This window comes from Pezoporus occidentalis, unplaced genomic scaffold, assembly GCF_034315485.1.
Source record: "Pezoporus occidentalis ecotype Australia unplaced genomic scaffold, CSIRO_AGI_Poc_V1 ctg63, whole genome shotgun sequence".
Taxonomy (NCBI): Eukaryota; Metazoa; Chordata; class Aves; order Psittaciformes; family Psittacidae; genus Pezoporus; species Pezoporus occidentalis.
This window is the reverse complement of record NW_026915977.1, coordinates 1,137,829-1,159,375: the sequence shown is the minus strand read 5'-3', so window position 1 is coordinate 1,159,375 and position 21,547 is coordinate 1,137,829. Positions and strand designations below refer to the sequence as shown.

The 21,547-nt window shown below is 38.2% G+C and overlaps 1 protein-coding gene across 2 annotated transcripts in view; it reads right to left on the bottom strand.

Annotated features, from left to right (window-relative positions):
* The window catches only part of CTNNA2 (catenin alpha 2), a 440,210-nt gene that overhangs the window by 394,109 nt on the left and 24,554 nt on the right, over nt 1-21,547 (bottom strand). For both annotated transcript variants that reach the window (XM_062640068.1, XM_062640069.1), the window contains exon 3: nt 2,690-2,877. In XM_062640068.1, the coding sequence (XP_062496052.1) occupies nt 2,690-2,877 (188 nt within the window). The remainder of the gene's footprint in view (nt 1-2,689; nt 2,878-21,547) is intronic.

Below are 21,547 nucleotides of genomic sequence, written 5' to 3'. Positions count from 1 at the left end.
GAACACTGCCAGGGATGGGGCAGCCACAGCTTCTCTGGGCACCCTGTGCCAGCGCCTCAGCACCCTCACAGGGAAGAGCTTCTGCCTAAGAGCTCATCTAAACTTGCCCTTGAATCAAAACTGTGGATCAAAGTTTTGTACAGCAAATATAATTTACCTTTCCACGTAATTAAAGTAGCAAGAGTCTTAAAGCTTTATCTTTGCACTCACTTTTATCCCAAAGTATTTTGACAATGATACAGTACATTTGTTTCATGCTTATCAGTGGAAAGCAGCTCTCTCTGGGATGAACTGCAGTAACTGTCTACAGTAGTATATGATAGTATACAGCAATATAGGGCAGGAAATGAGGAGCACACCAGCGCCAGCTGTAACTGCAGGAGGTATTTTTAGGTTGCGGGAGTAATTACCCAACCTGGAATTCTGCCAGATAATCAACTAGTGCTACTCTGGCAAAACACAGCCTCACTTCATTAATCCAGCTCTTTATGTCATTGAGCTAAACATATCATTTCACATTGCAGCAAGGCTGGTCTAGTTTACAAGGCTCGTGTGTGCTAATAATGGTTTTTGGTGTCTCCTGCTCTCCTAATTATGGACTTAGGTTGTAGAAACCAATAAGAGCTGTTCTACTTTTCTGATAGGCTTTTTCAGTGTTGACAAAAGATGAATGCCTGTATCATTCTGCATAATGCTGTTTGAGATGTTTTCTCCTGGTTTCTGCATCATTCATTTTTTTAAAATACAGATTAAGAAAAAGGAATTAAAAGCTTGTTATCAAAAGTCAGAAATTCAGTCAAAAAGAAAACCAAAACTCTCCACAGCAAATCCTCTCAGGTGCCTCTAGCTTTTCAAAGCAAAATTCTACAAAGAAATCACTGCTAACTAATACAAAGCTCCAATGAGCTTTGTATTAGATAGATAATAATAAGCTAGATAATAAGAAGCTCCAATACCATGCTAATGGTGTATTTGCCTAGATCAGAGAGCATGAAACTGTTGAGGCTGATGGCTCTAATTCAGGCTCTTTGGGAGAAGCTAGCAACAGCGGGGGCAGCATCACAGCCCCAAAGGGAGACCCCTATAAATCATAGGGAGCAATGGCACTCAAAATAAGTAACGTCAGCAACAGAAAAGTGCAGTAGTTGACAAATGAAGCTGCATGCCAGAACAACCAGGCATCAGCATCAAATTGTAAAATAAAACCCCAAAGAAACCCCAACAACAAAAACCGACTGAATAGCAAACTAAAACCCCATCAGAATAGCACCATAACCCTGTACATAAAGCATACAGCAAATATTCAACTTAGTCTAATGCGCTGGCAATTGACTATTTAAAAGAAAACCGATCAAAATACGCAGGAACAGGGAAACAGTGAAACCCAACACGCATATAGTTGATGGGAAGAAGAAATAGCCTCAGGGTAGAACTGCCTAGAATATTCACAAACCAAGTGTTCATGTACACAAGATTTTAACCCTGCCTGCTCATAGTGAAAATTTGACTCAAATGTTTCTAACTGAAAAAACCATCCTATGAGTGCTGGGGGACTAACTCACTGGACTGCAGTATTTTATACCTAAGTCCTTTAGACTCTATTCAAAATTTCAGTTGGAGATCTGTCAGTCTTGTTCTAAAACCTAGGACTGGTGATACTGGCAGGTGGTATCTTTAGATTATAGGATTCACAACGGAAAAGCCACCCTGAAAGGTGTTTAATGCTATTGCACTACAGATAATTACAAAGTCAATGAAAGGGAAAAAGTTTTGTTATGTGGACATACACTGAAAACATCTTTTTTCCTTACAACACATGTAAATTTGAAAGCATCTGATACATATTTTACTTTTTGAAGGAAAATTTTCAAGTAACAGTCATGCTATGCGTATGTATGATATTTAAAGTCTTAAAGTAGTTTTCTTATAATACCAATTTAAACTTCAAATATTAAATTGTGCAAAAGCAGGATTATTTCTGCCAGTAGAGAAAATGTGATCATCCCAAACCTGAGTCCCATGCCCAACTAGGCAATTTCTTGTAACACTGCATATCTTGAATTTTGCAGCTTCAGCTATGCAGTGAGCAAACCAACGTTAACATTTATCTTATCACCAATGCCCAGAACAAAAAATGCCTTTAATACTGCTATTATCTCTGTATTTCCAGACTTTAAGAATCTATCTATATCTCTCAATATATACCCAAAACCTATACCGATGTACTATTTTGTTGATAGATTGTCCAGAAATACACACACCATAATCCTAATGCTACATTTGCCTCCTGAAACTTTAAACCACTGCTCAAATTTAACCCAGTGAAAAAAAAAAAAAAAATCACATCAGTTTATTATACCGCCGAATAAAAAGCAAGTTGAAAATGAAACACCAAGCTTCAGCACTTGGCAGCACAGCTGCTAAGTAATGTTTGAGTTCACTATTTGGTGACAGATAACAGGAAAAACTACCCAAACTCATTATCTTCCCCAAAGTCAGAACATTCTTTATACTCATTGCCATTCATGAAGGTATAGCTATTTTAATATTTATATGCTTATTACAGATATACTGTACCACAGGACATGGTTTTAGTTACATTATCAGTCAATCACACACTTATTTTGGAAGAAATCTCGGAAAGCATCAACTGAAGCAGTTACCCCATTAAGCATTTGGTTCCACATACCTTGTTTGCGTACATCCTCTACGGCAGCAACCAATTCCTCCTTGAGATCCTGGCTCTCTTTAGCGATTTGATCGCCTTTTTCCAAGAAGTTTTGAGTGGCCTGTTCCACTGAAGCAGCCAACACGTGAGCCTTCTTAGAGCGCCCTTTCTTTTTGCCAGATGGTCCTTTATTGCTTGTGTTAACAAGTGTTGTTACCTTTGGGGAAGAAAAACAAGTGTTTGTCAGTTTGAAGGATTCTTCAGTTATTAATAGCACAATAGATGGCCACTTCATTCAATACCTCCACTATCTCCTTCACTCTTGAAATGATGCCATGGTCACATGTATTGAATGAAGAAAATTTTAAGCCGAAAATCCAAAGCATGGCAGCGCAGACATCAAAAAAGGTTTTTCCTTTCAACCTCTGTTTATTCTGGGCTAAGGAAATCACAGTCAAGCAGTGAAGGAGAAAAAGATAAGAAATAGGTATGGAAGGGCATTGGTGCTAAAGCATCAGTTTTGTCACTGGTTTTCATTTTTTAGAGACAGAATGAGTTGATAAAATGAAAATGTAGCAATACAGGTCAGAAATCATTCAAAAAGCAATCATCTCCTAAGATAAGCACTGTCAGGTGCAACAAGCAGTGACAAACCATCGTGGCTATGTTCCAGGCATTAAGTAATGAATAGCTCCTGATGAAATACACAGGTTAAAACTATTCAATTTAGTATTGCTACAGTATATTTACATATATCAGCATAAAACAACAGCAGATAGTGAAAGGATCCCAGTATTCAAAAAGGAAGACCATCTGCTTCCATGTTTGGAGAATCTCATGAAGGAATTCCTTACTGAGCTATTGATAAACAGATCAGAAACTTTAAGAACAAAGCTTAACAATACAGCTTTTCACTGGACTAAAAGAATCCTGTACCACTCCTGCAGTAAAAGACTGACATCCTGTAAAACAGAAATACCAAACTGGCTATCATCAAATGTTAAATGCATGAAAAATAGCAATGGATCCATAATGCTCAGGGGTACAAATCTCCCTAACTAGGAGACATACTAGGGCAGTTAAAATGACATATCAGTGTGTTAAGCCAGACACTTACTGTAAGAAAATAAAACCCTTTGCAATAAAGGCAGTGCACTACAAAGCAAAAGACTTCAAAACAAAGTGTAAAATTCACTGTCATCCCTATCACAAGAAGTACAAGGTATTTGGTACAGTTGTGACCAAAGAGCCTTTAGTCATGCTCTTTGAGCTAGGTTTTTTCTTCAAATCACATCTAAAAGCTACAGACTATGAAAGAAGGGGGGGGGGGAATCAAACCAAAAAGGATTGTCACTGCTTGAAAACACTATAAGCATGGCTATATTGGGTGGAAAAAAAACACATTAAAAAGTTTCCAGAGTGTCAAAAGCTCAAACTCAATCACACACTCATATAAAAGACCCGCTAGCAAGAGCGTACAAGTAGATCACAAATGGTGCCAGACACCATTTGCCAATGTATCTCAAAGGTTTGTAAATCTGAAGCAAAGGCTGATGAATTTTGAACTAGGGAGCTCTACAAACATGAACTCCATGAACAGCAACATCTCACCATCTAAATCACAGCACTCCGATGTTAAAGAGGTGACCTGGCACACAAAGTTAAGATCATTTACAAACAAATGGAGGACAAATCTTGAGTCTAACTGGACTCTGAAATGAGTTTTACATACATTTAAATTGAATAAGAAAATGAATGAATGCCCATTACAGCTATGTCAGTTACTACTCTTGATTTTTTTCCAGTACGAAGCTATTTTTAATTTAGATCTGTAATCTGAGTTTAGCACAATAGTTAGGCCATATTGAGGACACTCATTCTAGCTTGTATGAAAGCCTATTAGCCTGCTTTTTTGTTTCTACAGGGACTGTAGTGATAGGACAAGGGGTGATGGGTTCAAACTGAAACAGGGAAAGTTCAGGTTAGATAAAAGGAAGAAGTTCTTTACTGCGAGGGTGGTGAGACACTGGAACAGGTTGCCCAAAAAGTGATGAATACTCCATCCCTTACAGGGTTCAAGGCCAGGTTGGAGGGAGCCTTGGGTGACATGGTCTAGTGCAAGGTGTCCTGGCCATGGCAGGGGGGTTGGAACTGGATGAGCTTTAGGGTCCTTTCCAACCCAAACTATTCTATGATTCTATGAGTCTAAGTATTTGCAACAGATTTAAAAGCAAATGAAGACTGTGCAGTTCCCGATCTAGTTGACAGAATCTACTTCAATAATTAACCTAACTGGTGACCAGACAATTTTCTTTTCTCTTGCACTCAAGGTTAGAAAAAACACTAACAGGATCAGTTAGATTTTTCATGTTACTATTTAAAAAAACTTAAATTTTTGAAAGCCAGATAAGACAGATCTGAATTTTTTCCACAAAAACAAATTTCTTAGGCAAAAAAATACACCTAAGACCAAAGAAAAGGCTGATGTAGATTAATGAAAAACTATTTCTGAATAGAAGACACAAAGAAAAGGAAAAGCAATATCATTCTCAGCATGAATATCATAGCATCTCCTACTATAACATGGCCTGCAGATGAATGCAGAATTCATTACATGTAGAATTCATCATTCTACATGATGAACGTAGGCATGTCCTGCATGTCTCTAGAGGAATAGAGATAAAAGATCTACACTAGCCCCAGCTTAAACCATGACACCACTCTTTTCTGACCTTGCACACATCACATCTCTTACCTATGATTTACCTTCATTTCTCTATTCAACACATTTTAATCTGCTTGAAAATTACTCAATATTACATCCGCTTAAGTAAATGTAATACATTAAACTAATTATTTTGCTGAGTCAGGGTCCCAAACTAACTTGTTCAAAATAATACTATGTATCCTTTGCAGAGACAGTCTCATTCCCAGCTCTAGAAGCAAGCACTTGAGGTTTGCTTCCTTACAAAAAAGAACACACTGAAGCCCAACTTAACAATATGCATATTTCAGCTAAATTAACAAAAGTATAAATTGAGACCTCTGCCACATAATAATAATTTGTACTATCAGTAACTGCAACATAGGAGTAAACGCAAACAGAAGAGATTCCACCCAACGTGGACTATTCCCAACATACAGTTTCAAAGTCATTGGTATATCAAAATGAGATAACGTGAGCTTATGAAAATAGCAAAAAGCCTAAAAAAGCTTCAAATGCCAGAAACTGCATTTGCAGTACAAATTCTGAGTGAATGAGAATGTCTCTGCCTGCTGAAGTGACATGGATAGTAAAGCATCGAGAGCAGATGCGAAGGGGGAACAGAGTCTTTCAAAATTTAAATGTTTTCCAAAGAACATGAAGAAAATTCTTTATCTTGTACCCTGAGACAGAAATCCCTATTGTAGTTGTTACTGCTGTGCCTATAAGGGAAAACTCATGCAGTCATTTCTACAAGTACAATCACAGAATCATCGAATGGTTTGGGTTGGAAAGGACTTTAAAACTCATCTAGTTCCAATCCCTGCCATGGCCAGGGACACCTTCCACTAAACCAGGTTGCTCCAAGCCCGACCCAATCTGGCCTTGAACATTTAATGATTTCATGAACACAGTGATTGTCATTTCTAAACAGATTTTATTCAAGGTCCCCTAAAATATAATGTAACTTTAATATAATGGCCTAATAAAAACAGCAAAGGAAAGTAGACATTTGAACCCTCCTGATGCAAAGATCTCCAGTTTCCCAGGAAGTATTGTCATCAATGAACTGTATGCTAACTAGAATGGTGGGGTTTTCTTTTCTCTAAACAACATTTGGACCATCATGCAGCAAGAGACAGAAGACTCGTACAACAAAAACGAATCATGCTCAATGCAGCGTTAGGATATTCACTTCACAGTTCTGGATTCCAGCCTTTGCACTAACAGGTTGGGTTCTGTACAATACACAGCCCTTACAGGAAGGAAAAAACACTCATAAAAAACCTGGAGTCTTGCAATTTCGCCCACCCTGTGTCAGCTTCTTTTAAATTACATTAAATTATCAGCATGAACAGCTAAGTAAGCAGTTTCTTCCCAAATTAGAAGCACCATTCAGACATGTCAGCCACACTGGGAGAGAGGAATGGGGAAGACTTCTTACACTAGAAAGAGATATTAGTTATCCTCTTTTAAAAAGCAATATCAGCCTATAATTTAATATGAATTGCATGATAAAAAGTATAATAACCTTATTAATACTGTCCTTGAGTTCTTCAGAAGTGTCTACCCAGAAGACTTTATTATTAAAAAAGATAAAGTTAAATAAAATAAGGTATGAAAAAAGAGAAGAACACAGCTCAGTCTTCTGGCAGGGCTTTAAAGCTACCTGGTTTATTTAAGTATCTTATTTCACCTACGCTGGTACAAAGCAAAGGATGTCTCTATCAGCTTCTGTTACTAATTAATGTAGATCTCACCCCAAATTCTGTACAATTATCAAATATATCATTTGATAATTACCATAAGCTCACTTGGCAACCCTAGAATGATCCTGGCTTTGTGATCACACTAGGGATCCTTGCTCTCTTATTTTATTAAAGAAGCTTCACACAGTTCTATCATGGATCTTTGTCGGAAAAACAGAACTTCACTAATTAATAGCTCAGTTCCATCCTGAATTAAGTCTTCCTTACCCAGCTTCAGCAGCACAAAAGAAAGTTGAGGATGTCTTTGCTAAAAACAGAAAACTCCATTAGCATGGATTTCCCTATTGCAGAGGTCATGTGCAGGCAGGGATGCCAAAAGCAAAAGGGGATAGAGCTGGATCACACACTCATCCAGTGAATCCCTAGTCAGCAGCTACAGCTCGTAATAGGGCATTCCTGGCCCTGTGAATTAAGCTCTCCTCTACAGAATTCTGAAATGCATGGACCAAAAGATTAAGAACTGTAATAGTTCCCCCCTTCTCTTTCCTCAGTATCTCCTTGAATTGCAAGATTTTCAACAACGAAATGATAAAATATACTTGTATTGTCAATTTTTGAGGAGAACATTGATGGGCATTTTCTTATTATTCTACTAAGCCTTCTGGTTTGTCACGCACCTAGGACTGACACCTTGTAATTATTCTTTCAGTACAGACTGGGTGACAAAAAGGTTAAGAGCAGCCCTGAGGAGAAGAATTTGAGGATACTGGTGGATGAAATACTATATATGAGCTGGCAATGTGTGCTTGCAACCTAGAACGCCAAACGGATCCTGGGCTGCATCAAAAGTGCCACCTGGAGTACTCCATCCAACCCTGGGATCCTAGCATGAGAGGGATGTGGAGCTGCTGGAGCGAGGCCAGAGGAGGCCATGGAGATGCTGCGAGGGCTGGAGCAGCTCTGCTCTGGAGCCAGGCTGAGAGAGCTGGGCTGGGTCAGCCTGGACAAGAGAAGGCTCCTCAAGGGGAGACCTGAGAGCAGCTCCAGTGCCTAAAGGGGCTGCAGGAAAGCTGGAGCATGGAAAGTGTCTCTGCCTGTGGCAGGGGTTGGAACTGGATGAGCTTTAAGGTCCCTTCCAACCCAAACCATTGTGAGATTCTACAGTCAATATCAATATCAATGACAGATGCTGCTGGAGTTTTTTTCAGAGTGTGAACAGCATTTATGTGTTTGCTTGTTTCTAATAAACTAAAGCAAGTAAATCAACACGGCTATGCAAACACTTACGATATGAAAACCATTTGCACAACTACTTTGATTTGATAGGTGACATCAATGTAAAAGGGTTTCTCTGAAAGACCATTAATTATTTGCAAAAATAAAATCACTGTTCTCTCCTATGTCCCTGGAATTTTCAAATAAATATTACTTGTTCTTCCCAGTGGCATTTCTTGAATGTGAACAGCTACAAGTTATTCCTCTCTTCTCATATGCTCATATATCACTAAGCTGCTGGAAACGGTCAATGACCTGAAAGAAAGACAGCCCTGACATTTTAGTGTAAGAGGCTTTTTGCTTCTAGATGTAAGGTTACCCTTCTACTTGAATGCACTATCCTGTTGCCTCATGGATTATACTAATAGAATCCCCTTAAGCATTGTTTTTCAAAATCTTCCACTTCCCACAAGAAGTTTGTTTCAACAAAGAAAGAAAATTCCTACAACCATCTGGAAAACAAGAACTTCACTTCCAAACTCACTGTTGGGTTTTCTTTGTCTTATTTCCTTTGGCTGCAGGATGAAACAGAGGCTTTGCAAAATACTTTGGGAGAGAAACAGATTGCGTTATGGGCTAAAGCACTGGCACAGCTGTAGGAAAATCAGATTCAATCCCGTGCTCACAACAAAGTAGAGAACAGACCTGAACACTGTGTTCGTGACCTTCTTCACTCTAATCACCCAGAGCCAGAGCAAAAACACATGAGACTTTGCATTATATATTCCCAACTGCACACCACAAACTTACTTTATGATGTGGCTCTCAGCAGTAACACATGAAGTGTTACTGCTACAAGATAGTATTGATCAAAATACAGTAGAAAATACTTTCAACAACTACTTCTTCATTCACGTACAAAAAAGAAACAGCTAATTTTGGTGGGGTTGTTTCTATATTTGTTGTTATTCTCTAGCACTACTAGTGAAAAAAAGGGTCTTTCTTCCTTATTGCACCAATATAAACGTGAACACAGATGTTCTGCAGAGCACAATTCAGTCCTTAATATAACTCCTTGTTTTGATAATAATATTCTTCAAGTTCTCTATCAACTTACTTGCCACTCCTTAGCCCATAAATCATAGCAGCTTAAATCATTAACTCTTGGAATTATCTCTGCACAATTAGCACCAGCTGTCTACCCAATTCATAAATCTGAGATTCTTTTCCTATTCTATGTAGATATATAAAGTTTCATTGACAAATAGAACTTTCATTTAAAACACTGAATGTTTTATCCCAGTCTGCTTGCATTCCCTTTCCACCTCACTTCAGTGTTTGCAAACAGCTGCTTGACGGAAGAGCTGATAAATAAGCAGACTATTCTCTCTAATGTATGAATTATTAGCTAGGATGCTAAAAAGTGCCAGTGACACAGCTGCCTTTTGGATGCAAAATACATAGATAACTCAGGCAACACTGATTACAGCCAGTATATTTTAATCCAATCTAACTTGAGGACAGCTAACTGCTCTGATTCACATTCCTGCTGCCAAATACAAAATCCTGAACACATTTGCATATTTCTATTCTGTCTACATGATGTACCTTTAGGATGTAATTTAGAGATAGCAACACTGTTACTGTTAATTTATATTCTTCTTATCAGTGTTCACACTGCGGGAAGAGGTTTCCATCCCAGCCAATGTCAATGAATATTATATAAGGTGCTTTTAAAGTTACCCAGTATTTTAAAGTTCTTCAGCAAGTTTTAATTCTCTGTGGAGTTTTCTACTACTTGTTCTGCTCCCAAAAAGAAGAATAACAATAAAAAGCCCAACATCACATTCATCTTCCTGAAAACTTATATTTATACAACACGCATACAGTTCTGCAATATGCTTTCACTGACTCACCCACTTTTAAAACAAGAACCAATAGAAGTTCAACTAATAAAATATAGTATATTTTGCCTCTGATTTGTACTAATTTAGGGGCAAACATTTTTTAATTCTTCTTTTGTGACAAAATTCTACTGTTAATTGACCCTAAACTACTGTGATGCTATTTAGAAGGCCAGTATAAATTCCAGCTTGTCATTCCACATACAAGGAGTTACCTGGTAGATATGAAACACAGATTATATTAATAATGAAAAATAGATTTTTCCTCAAGTTTCCTATAGATTCAGTTGCTCACATACATGATTTGAGGTTCCTCACACCACTCAGACAACTCGCCTCAACTGTAACCCCAGGAAAAGCCCTAAAGAAGCAGTTGTTCAATTGCTGCAGCTCATCCAACCTCCACGCAAAGCCTGGCAAGATAAACACCAACTAGTGCCAGTTATGGCAGGTGTCACACTGTAGTGGGGACATTGATCAACTGGTAATGCCACCAGGACCAAGTCCATCTCATGGAACTGGCAGTCCAACAGCAACATTAATTACAGGATACGCTCTCTAGCTCTGCGTTGTTAGGATTGCAAAACTTCTAGGAACTAAACATTACCCTTTCAGAATACAGGTTTCTAGCATCTTGCTAGGAATTTCAATAATGCCAGCTTTTGCCAAGCTAGGAAAAGTCAAGGAAGTGTTTAGTTGGAGCAATTACACAATGGGTTACTATCACACCAAGAAAACATTCTTCAACAGAACCACTGGCTTAATCTGGCTCCTAAAAATCTGATCAATGCTTTTAAGTCTAGTGAAATATTGAAGTCAAATTTTAAGATGTTCCTCTCTGTTTCTAATTCACTGTATTTTAACTGCACAAAAGGGCTTGCTCCCAAAGGACAACTGCCAAAGAAATTACAAAATCCACAGACTTCCACTGTTTCAGGTTTTTAGGTTATACCAAGCAAGCCAGGCTGTACCTTTTCAAAAGTTCCTGTTTAGTGCTAACCACGTATTTTCTGTCATCTATTTCCTTATTATGGGTAAGAAAGCTGATGACTATCCTAAGATGGACAGATAAACAAGAATTTTCCCCCACATAATGACATAATTTTAGCAGGATGACTACTTTATGTAGTTTAGGGACCAGGCTATGAACTGGTGGTTGCAGCATCTTGGGAGGGTAAGAAACATGGGTTTGAGGTGCCTTCAGCTGAGAAGTGAACCAAGTTTTCTTCCTTAATGGGTGAATATATTAACATCTAGAATATTATATAAGAAGGTGGGCTGCAACACTAGCGTGGTTGGGTTTGAAGAGAATTATAAGCCATTCTTTCACCCTGAAGACTAACTTTCTTTTACCACTTTAGACTAACTCCAAGCAAACTTGCTGTTAATCACTGTATGACATAAGCTCCCCACTGCAGGCTCAGAGTTAAGAATATAAGTTCCAGAAAGAGATGGCATTTCAAAAAGTCTACTTTCTTTGACATCTCTCCCACTTACCATCTTCCTAATCTCACTCCTAAGCATTTCTCTTCTCCATGTGTTGAACAGGGAACCTAATCATATAATTTTGGTTTATGAATTACACTCCAGGAGCTAGGTGCCTAAAAAGACTTGGCACCTCCATAGCTTTGAGTCTTTTAAAGCTCTACATCAAGGATGCTTATGGCTTTTATGTAGCATAGATTGAATTTTAATTGGAGCAACACTTGGGGACACCAGTCCTCCTTGCTTGTGATCTTGTGACCACACTCCTTCTGTTTACCATTGTCCTATTGGGACAACATCATGTACCTACCTATGTGGGAACTTAAACTATTGAAGCCAGTAAAGGCAAGTTATTTAGGTCCAAAAACACATCTCCATATAACACAGCAGTTGTTAACAGGCTACAATCCAAAACCATCCCTTGAGCATTAAGGCTTCTCTTACCTCAGCTAGAAACAGTCAGCAAGCTAAAATCTACCTGATAATCAGTAAATACACATTAAGCAAGAATGACCTCAAAGCTGATAGAAATGTTAACTTTCAGAGATGGGCCCAATGGTCTCTGTAACAACTGTGCAGTAATTGAGGATTAAGTAATTTTTTTGCATTCAATAACTTGATTCAACTTCTCACAGTTAATAAGTTGCAGTGCAAAGCCCCTGCTGACATCTGTTGTTTTCCTTGTTCATTAAAACAGTAAATGTCACTGATGCCATAAGCGCAATTTCCTGTTTTTCTCCAATTTTACAAACTTTTAATTTGGGCCAAAGCTTTCTTCCACTACTATCACAAGCAGAAGAAGAGTCATTATCCTATGAGAATGGATAAATTTACTGTAAGGATAGCAATCTACATCAATTACGAGAAATAAAATATAACCTCTTTAATTCCTTTCAAAACTGAATACGGAACTAATAGCCAAGCTTACAAACACATAACATGCACGGTGTGAGATATGTAGAGTAGCTACCTATGTATTTTCATCACAAAATTAAGTGTTGTGGCACTTAAATGGTATCACGAGACTATAGGTATTATATATTATACAGGAAAAGACTCAACAAACAAGTTTCCATTTCCATACTTATCAGTATTAACCAGTTATCACTGTTAACCAAGCAGAAATGAAGCCACCTTCTCTTAAGTACAGGAAAATGGATCCTCAAAACCTCAAACCCCAAGACAAGCAAAATGCACACATCTGTTATTGAATCACAACCAAACACAAGCGCATTTGTACTCAACTTTAAGTACCAAACAATTTGAAAGCTGTACAACAAAAATAATACCAAAACCCTATTTTGCATCAAACTATCTCCTCTTTAGCCAATAGTCTTTATTTCTCCCAGCTCTGCAGTAAGATAGATAATGGATACAAAGGGTGCTCGACTTAGTCAAGTAAGGTATTTCCTTTAACCACATGAGGGCACACCACACTAGAGTAATAGTAAAACACTCCACTTGTGAAATCCCTGGGATTATTGTACTTTGTGCTGTTATTACTGGATCTGCAGGCTTGTCACTATAAACAGCACAAACTTTATAGAGTGAAATTCTTAGTTGATATTTTATGTCTCGTTTGCTTGACAATTTTTTTTTTTTTTTGGTTTAAAGATCTGTCAATCTTAAAGGCAGCATTATTTAATATTTAATTCTCAAAGGAGCTCAACAAAAAGCAGGCAATAGTTGTATTGGGGGGGGGAGAGAAAGTCATAAGAGAAGTGGCAATTGCCTTGGTACAGTTCCGCAGCTTTTTCCAAGTACTTCTGGAGTTATTTATGTTGAGAGGAAAGAAATCTTTTATTTCTTACCTTAATACATATTTGTGTTGAAGCAAACTTTTTATAAGGGACAGGCCAAGGGGAATGGCTTTAGCCTGCCAGAGGGGAGACTGAGATGAGCTCTTAGGCAGAAGCTCTTCCCTGGGAGGGTGCTGAGACGCTGGCACAGGGTGCCCAGAGAAGCTGTGGCTGCCCCATCCCTGGCAGTGTTCAAGGCCAGGCTGGACAGGACTTAGAGCAACTTGCTCTAGTGGAAGGTGTCCCTGCCATGGAGGGGCTTTGAACTGGATGAGCTTTAAGGTCTCTTCCAACACAATCCATCCTCTGATTTGATGAGAATACCACCACCCCCCACACACCCCAGTGCCTAGGAAATTGTATTAAGGGAAATAACATAAGAGAATTTGCATAATCCTTAACTGGATGCTAAAACTAAGATAGAAGGCAACTATGAAGAAAGGTAGCACTACTTTTATGTTTCTCATAGGCAGGCTGATCTCCCCAGGCTTCCACTAGCTCAAGAAGAGAAGCTGGCGTTCCTGACAGCGCCCTCCCTTCACCTATTGATGGAGCCTCAAAGAGTGGCTCCCCTAAGGTAATCTTATTGTTCATGAAGTCTCCCTAACAGCACTTACAACGGTCTTATACATCACTAAAAACCTAAAGATTCCCAGGAGTTTCCCTTTCAGTTAATGTAAAGTGCTGGAAGTGAAGGAAATAAAATACTTCAGACATATGCAGCGAGTTAGCATTCTAGTTCCTCTGTAACAAGTAATATATCTTTCTAAATGAAAACCTTTCCCATAAAGTACAGCAGAAAATGGGAGCAAACAAGCTTCCACTCTATTTATACAACAGATTAAATCAAAATCCACCCCGAATGGATATTACTTAATTTTCTGGGACTTCTAGTTCCAATACTATGAAGAATAATGAAATTAACTTATTCTTCAAGTCTTTTTTTTTTTCCTTTTAAATAACAAACAACTGGGCAAAATGAAGAAAATTCTTTAAAATGACTACCAGGAAAATGAAGAAAATCTTTTTTCCCCCCAAAACCACAGTACAAAATTCTTCAAGGCAAAACATGGACAGGTTAAAGCCAGTATTATTAACCACGTCAATCATTATCCAAAGGATATCCAAACCTAATTTATTTAAATGAAATCATACCTCTATGAAATGGTATGATCTGAGACAGATGAGACCAGACTATTAGACTTCATTTTCTTTCCCCACTATTTTTAACCCTTAGTCAAGCACCACAGCGCACACTCAGCCATCCAGATTGGAGAAAGAGCAACTTGAATTACTTAATGTGAACAAAATAACATTGCTGGCCATGAATTTTCAGATGCTGGCACTTTTCACCCATTTCTTAATGATGGAAACCTACAGAATAGGTGCAAGTACACACACAGAAGAAAATAACCGTTTCAGTCTTTCCATTTTAGTTTGCCAGTTGTTTCATTTCTGAAGTAATCGGAAATGCAGCCTTGAAAGAATAGCACAACAGCATCAATAGTCACACCTCTACCTTCCAGCTGCTGTCATGCTTCCACTGACAACAGCTAAGAAAACACTGCAGAGATTATATATATATATATAGAGAGAGAGAGAGTACCTACAAATTCTCACTCAGAGACAGAAGATAGTATTCCCTGACTGGTACTATTTTTAGGCTGTTTATTTCGCACATTTCACACACTGTAAGAGATCTCCTTTGCCAACTTAAAATTCCAAAATTGTGGTGTTATATGATCAAAAGTTAATTTGGGCTGGGAGGGACCTCTGGAGGTCTCTAGCCCAGCCCCTCACCAAAGCAGGGCCAACTTCAATGTAAGATAAGGATGTATTCCAGTACAGCAAGGTCTTTACTCGTGAGGACTCAGTACTACAGATATGGTCTTACAATTACTGGTTAGAAGGGAGCAATCACTTATCTTGACCCTTTGTTTATGCTTATGCTAAACCCACCAAAACAATTCCATAGGACTCTAGCCTTTTTTCCTGCAGTATTGATCTCCAGTCTCACGTTTTGGATTTGTTGTTCATTAGGACTCCTGTCCTGTTTTTGCAGAGTAGTGCCCATGCAACCTGTCCTCAGCCCATGTCATATCAGACTATTCCATCCCACCACAGGACTTCACATTGACTTTTGCTGAGCTTCATAAAGCTTCTGTCAGCCCATTTCTTCAGCCTGTTAAGATATTCCTCATGGCAGCCCCAGCTTTTGAGCCTATCAATCTTCCTCCCAGATTGGCATTGTCTAGAAATTTACTGAGGGTGTATTTCACTCCCATTGCCCAAAACAATGACAAACTGTTTAACAATACCAGCTTGACACCAAGCCTTGTAGAATGCCCTGGCAACTGATGGCTGTCAATCTTTGACCACTAGAATCATAGAACAGTTTGAGTTGAAATGGACCTTCAAAAGTCATCTACTCCAACCCATGCGATAAACAGGGATGTCTTGACCTAGAGACCAGGCTGCATAAAACTATTCCTGAAGTCCTGAAGTCCAGAAGTCCAGCTGGTTTCTGACCTGCTTCATAGTCCACCTACCTCCTATACACAGTAGAGAGGCTTAAAAGGCAAAGCCCGTATTTTATCTACAGTCAAGATCTATTCCTTTGACACCTTCTCTCTATGGTGTACTTTTTGCACAGCAATACAGGAAAGAAAGCTATCCTAAAAAAAATAAAAGAATACAATTGCAAGCAAATTGTATGAGTGTTGAAAGGTTGCTTTGTTTCTTCTGGTTTGCTTTTAATAGCAAGTAACTGAGCTTTCAAAGATTACTATTCAACTAATACAAGATTCAAAGCTGTCTTTTGATGGTCACCATATATAATTGCCTTATACATCTGTCTGCCACCAGACAACCACCACATCCTCCAACACAGCACATCTAGACAACCAGCACATCATTTGGGAGGGTGGGGGTGGGTACTACTTTTCAGTAGAGCACAATCCGTGTATTAAAATGGTACTGGGCTATGCTGGCACACTAACTTGTTTAATTTTGTTTCAGAAACTCACCACTGAGGACCTGCCATGGCAATACAAACTCGCTAATTCAAATAGCCTATTCAGAGACAAAATTCCAGACATGGCAAAAGAGAACCTTTCCAGAAACCACCTTTTGACAAACTAGAAGCATGGAGTTATTTCCCCCTGCATGTGTACTTGTACCTATACTCCGGAGGTTGTCATCACCATCATCTGGCTGCCACCCAGAATTTGCCAAGAATAAAAATTATCTCTGTACTCCTTCTGCTGATCTTCATTTTTTTGTCAGAATAAGGGAGAGCAGCAACATTCTCCCACACAGAACTGGCAGCTACTTCTGTCCCACACATTCCACAGATAGATCCAGTTGAGTAGACATCAACAATTTTCTCATTGTTTCAACAAGAACATGAGTAATATATCTAATTAGCCTGCTGCATATGGTACCCAAACCTTTCTAATCACAGGCATTTGTCTGCCTACCTGATAACTGAATTTAGGTTTGTGGTTTTCCCCAAAGAGAAAGGACCGCTTTTCCCTCCTGATGCAAATAAAATAGTCCTTCCTAACGCACTGTCTCTTACCACTACTACTATCACCATCATCTGAAGAGTAACACTGCAACAATAACTTTGGATTACACTTAACCATGTGAAGAACAACAAAATAACAAATTTGAGGGGAAATAACCCAACCAGCGGTGACAGCCAATAGAAGTCTTAGAGACAGAAAGGCTCTGATTGAGATACATACATATACATATATATATATTCCCAGCAGTAAGTGGCAGTTGGCAGAACAGAGCAGCAGGTGCCAAAGAGAAGTTGTTATGTCTGAAACACAGACAGTGACATTAAGTTGGTTTCAACTGATTCTGGCAGAAGCAAAGGCACACAAAATAAGCTTTTTACTAAAAAATAAATGCATTAAGATGAAAGTATCTGCATTCCAGCTTTATTTTTCACAATAAGTTACGTAACAATGATGGTATCCGGATAATTTCATATTACATTTTTACACCTATTATCTCAGTAGGCCATGACTGCTAAGAATTTATTCAAAAGTAGAGCTTTTATCCAGTTAGCTTCCTGACAAGCATCTCTTCACTCTGTTTTCTTTGATTATGGAAGGAGAAGCCTTTCAAAAATGCCAGAATTCTCCAATGTAACTGTTGCAGAAAGAACTGTTCTGTAACACAACTTGTCGCTGCTTCTAACTACTGCGCGAGAACAGAAGAGCACACTACTAGATGTGTGGACCGTCTCTTAACATAGTCTTTGAGGATGCAGTTTAATTGGTTCATCTTAAGAGCAATGCAGTGAGCGAGTAGAAATTTGCACAACTAGGAAAATTAAAGGATTGACTCACAAAATAAAAAAAAAATAAAAAAAAAAAAAAAAAATCAATAAAGACTCCTGAATGTACAATGTGGAAAGTTCCAGTCAGTTATCACAGGGAATGTGTAACAGCTTGTAAAAATATGATCTGTACTATAACCTAGAAGCCTCTAGAGACTGGTAATAGAAATATTAAGATTAGTATCTATGAGTGAAAATGTTTGTAAAGCTCCACAGTGAATGTACAGAAAAAGATTAAAATAACAATCTGCAGTCAAACTAAACATATAAATTCTTCCAGTCTGCCACGTGAGAGATTGAATGTTAGGCTAAGTAAACTGACTGTTTCTAGGAACATATCTTTACTTGGGTTGGGTATTGTTTGAGTATTTTTATCTTGGATGCAATGAAATATTACGAATTTACTGATTTTTTTTTTTACCCATATTTGAGTTGCATTTAAGAGCCCTTGTGCAAAGAGATTGATTATATTACTTCAATGGTTAGATGCTGCTTAGGATGTAGCTATCAAAAAATTATGATCTTGCACTTTTTCCATTCAAGATGTAAATCTTGGATTTCAAGGCAATTTTCTTTGGTCGACTTGACATTTAAAATACAATAATGGTAGAAGGAGAAAATGAACTTTCATGCATTTAGTGCAGGTCAATGCATTCACACTCTACTTTTATCCATTATAATGCTGCATTTAAAAGATCAAGCATGATTCTACCCCAAGCTGATTTTGCTCTTTTGTTCCCATTTTTTTACTTTGTTTTACTACTTTTGGCCTCAAGTTCTCTCATTAAAAAAACATGCAAACCTTTTTTGTACACCAAAGTACAAAGATAGAGCACTAAGTACAAGGTGTTTCCTAGCTACTAGGATTAAGGATTCAAGATTAAATATCAGTCTTAAATTATACTTATGTGGTACTATTTATTAAGTAAACTATTTAGTATTAAAAATGTCTTTTTAAGTCTGAAGGCCTTTGTTGAGTGAACTAGTTTTCCATTAAATTCTTTGCCAAATAAATGTGATTCAATGTGTTGACAAACTGTCAGAAAGGTGGAAAGAGGTTTTAGAAGCAGGTGTGGGAGTATGATATACAAAAGCACATAGCTAACAAATGTTGGGGTTTGTCTGGTTTTAATGTGTGAACTGGAAAAAAAAAAATATGGAACACATCCTGCTGAATACCCATTTCAAAAAGTTTGAGCAGTTCTACATTATATAGTGCCAGTTACTTGTATTCCTCTGAAAGCTAAATGCACGTTAAATTTAAATAGGTCATTAAACTATATTTGACATCATTTCATTTGAATTCCAGGTTTCACCTTATCTCAAATCATTACTCCCAAGGAAGAGGAAAGGGACTGCTCAGGGCATATATTGCAGCCAAATAAAACTCTCAGCACACTGAAACATGAGAAACTATAAAATTCTTAGTATCTCTATGCTTTGCCATGAAAACAAAGAGCCTGCATTTCCATACAAACAGCTCGAAGCCTGCTACATAATTTTTTGGTTGGTCAGAGTGTTTTTAAAGGAGGAAAATGAAATCTCCAAAAACAAAAAATACTACTCTATGGTGAATTGTTGAGATCTAATCCACAGCTTTGAGAGAAACTTGATGAGCAATCTCACTGCACTCATCTCAGCAGATAGTCACAGGGGTTTAACAAGAGTGATGATATTCAGAAATATACTAAGAGAATTATTAAATTTATTAATTTCTGAGGAAAGAATAAGAGAATTTGGCTTCAACTTTTGTTAAATGACAAGAATCATAGAATGGTTAGGGTTGAAAGAGACCTTAAGATCATCCAGTTCCATCTCCCTGCCACGGGCAGGGACACCTTCCACTAGAGCAAGTTGCTCCAAGCCCTGTCCAACCTGGCCTTGAACCCTGCCAGGGATGTGGTAAGTCGTAGCTTCTCTGGGAAACCTGTTCCAGTGCCTCAACACTCTCACAGGGAAGAATTTGTTCCTTATATCTAACCTAAATCTCCCCCGTTTAAGTTGGAACCCATGACCTCTTGTCCTACCACTACAGCCCCTGATGAAGAAACTCTGTAAAGCCTGATGAACATCTTAAACATGTTGACAACATCAGCAATTAAGAAGGATGTATTCAAAAAGAACAAACATGTTTCTCAGAAGTATTGATGTGAAATTAATAAAGGGATTATACACTTTCAATAGCAGGAGAGGTTTCTTTTCAAGAAGATAAATCCATCAGTGTGCCACAGAAGAAAAATTAGGAAGATCTACGTTTCCTGGGTGTCACCTTCTCTTACCTAATATTCTTCTTTGTATTCAAGCTTTGTTGTTATTGTTGGTTTTAATAAGCTGAGAAGCTCTCACCCATGACTGTGAATAGGAAGAGTGTGAAAATTGATTAAAATACAATCAGCAGGAAAGGTTCTGTTCTTAAGTAACTATCAACCCAGAGATACCCTTAGTATTAGACAGGAACTGATTCTGGTAATACATTCAGATTATCAGAAAAGCTACAAGCTGCTTAGTACTGGAATAAGCATTGGGATGTCTATTCCCCCAAAAGCTTGTTTGGAAAATGAAAATTCACCGGAAGTTTTGTGGGGGTTTATTCTTTTCTTTAGTAATATTGACTTCAAAATAGATAAGATATAATTAAATTGCATATAAAGAAAACACAGCATTAAAACAAGTGGCAAACAACAAACTTGCCTCTAAATGAGGCAGGATTTGCCTCAAAATGACAGATTTATTTTACAAATGGACTTCACACACAGTCCTCCAATATTTCAGGTACCTGGCACCAACAACCAAACTTGAAGCTAAAATCTAAATCACCTGATTGTTTCTTACACAGGCAAAAGCAAGTAGAAGTAAGGTGTTCAAGAGGCTTAAATATTCACTTAAATATTCACTTTTATATCACAAATGAAACTGAAGTCGGGAAAAGGACATCAAGCTAGACAAACTTAGAAAATTACTCTAGAAATCCACTTTTTGCTAATTATTTTTAGCCTGGATAAGAATTCAAGTAGTTAAGTATTTATGATATCTTTAATATAATCAGTTATTAACGGAAAATTGATTCATTTTAATATTCAGTTGCACAAGCAAATATTTAACACCTATTAACTTTTCAAAACCAAAATATTCCCGATTGACAAATGCTCTGCAGGATGTTTCCCCCCCTCCCATTTAAATTCCACTAGACCAGGAAGGGACACTTTCCACTACAGCAGGTTGCTCCAAGTCCTGTCCATCCCGGCCTTGAACACTGCCAGGGATGGGGCAGCCACAGCTTCTCTGGGAAACCTGAGGCAGTGCCTCACCTGGGAAGAGCTTCATCCTAATGTCTAACCTAAATCTACTCACTTTCAGCTTAAAGCCATTCCCTCTTCTCTTATCCTTACAGGCACTTGTCAAAAGCCCCTCTCCAGCTTTCTTGTCAGCCCCTTTAGGCCCTGGAGCCTGCTCTAAGGTCTCCCCAGAGCCTTCCCTTCTCCAGGTGAACAAGCCCAACTCAACCTGCCTTCCTAGGAGAGGTGCTCCAGCCCTTGGATCATCTTCCCTTCAAACGCTCCACTCAAACAGCCTTATAAAAATTCCCTGCTCAGAATTTAAGAGACAGATGCACAAAGAATGAACAAAACAGGAAAGCAACACAGACTAAAGGTGTGAAAAGCTCTTGAAAGTATGAAGAATCACTTTGCTGCGAGTTCATACGGTACAC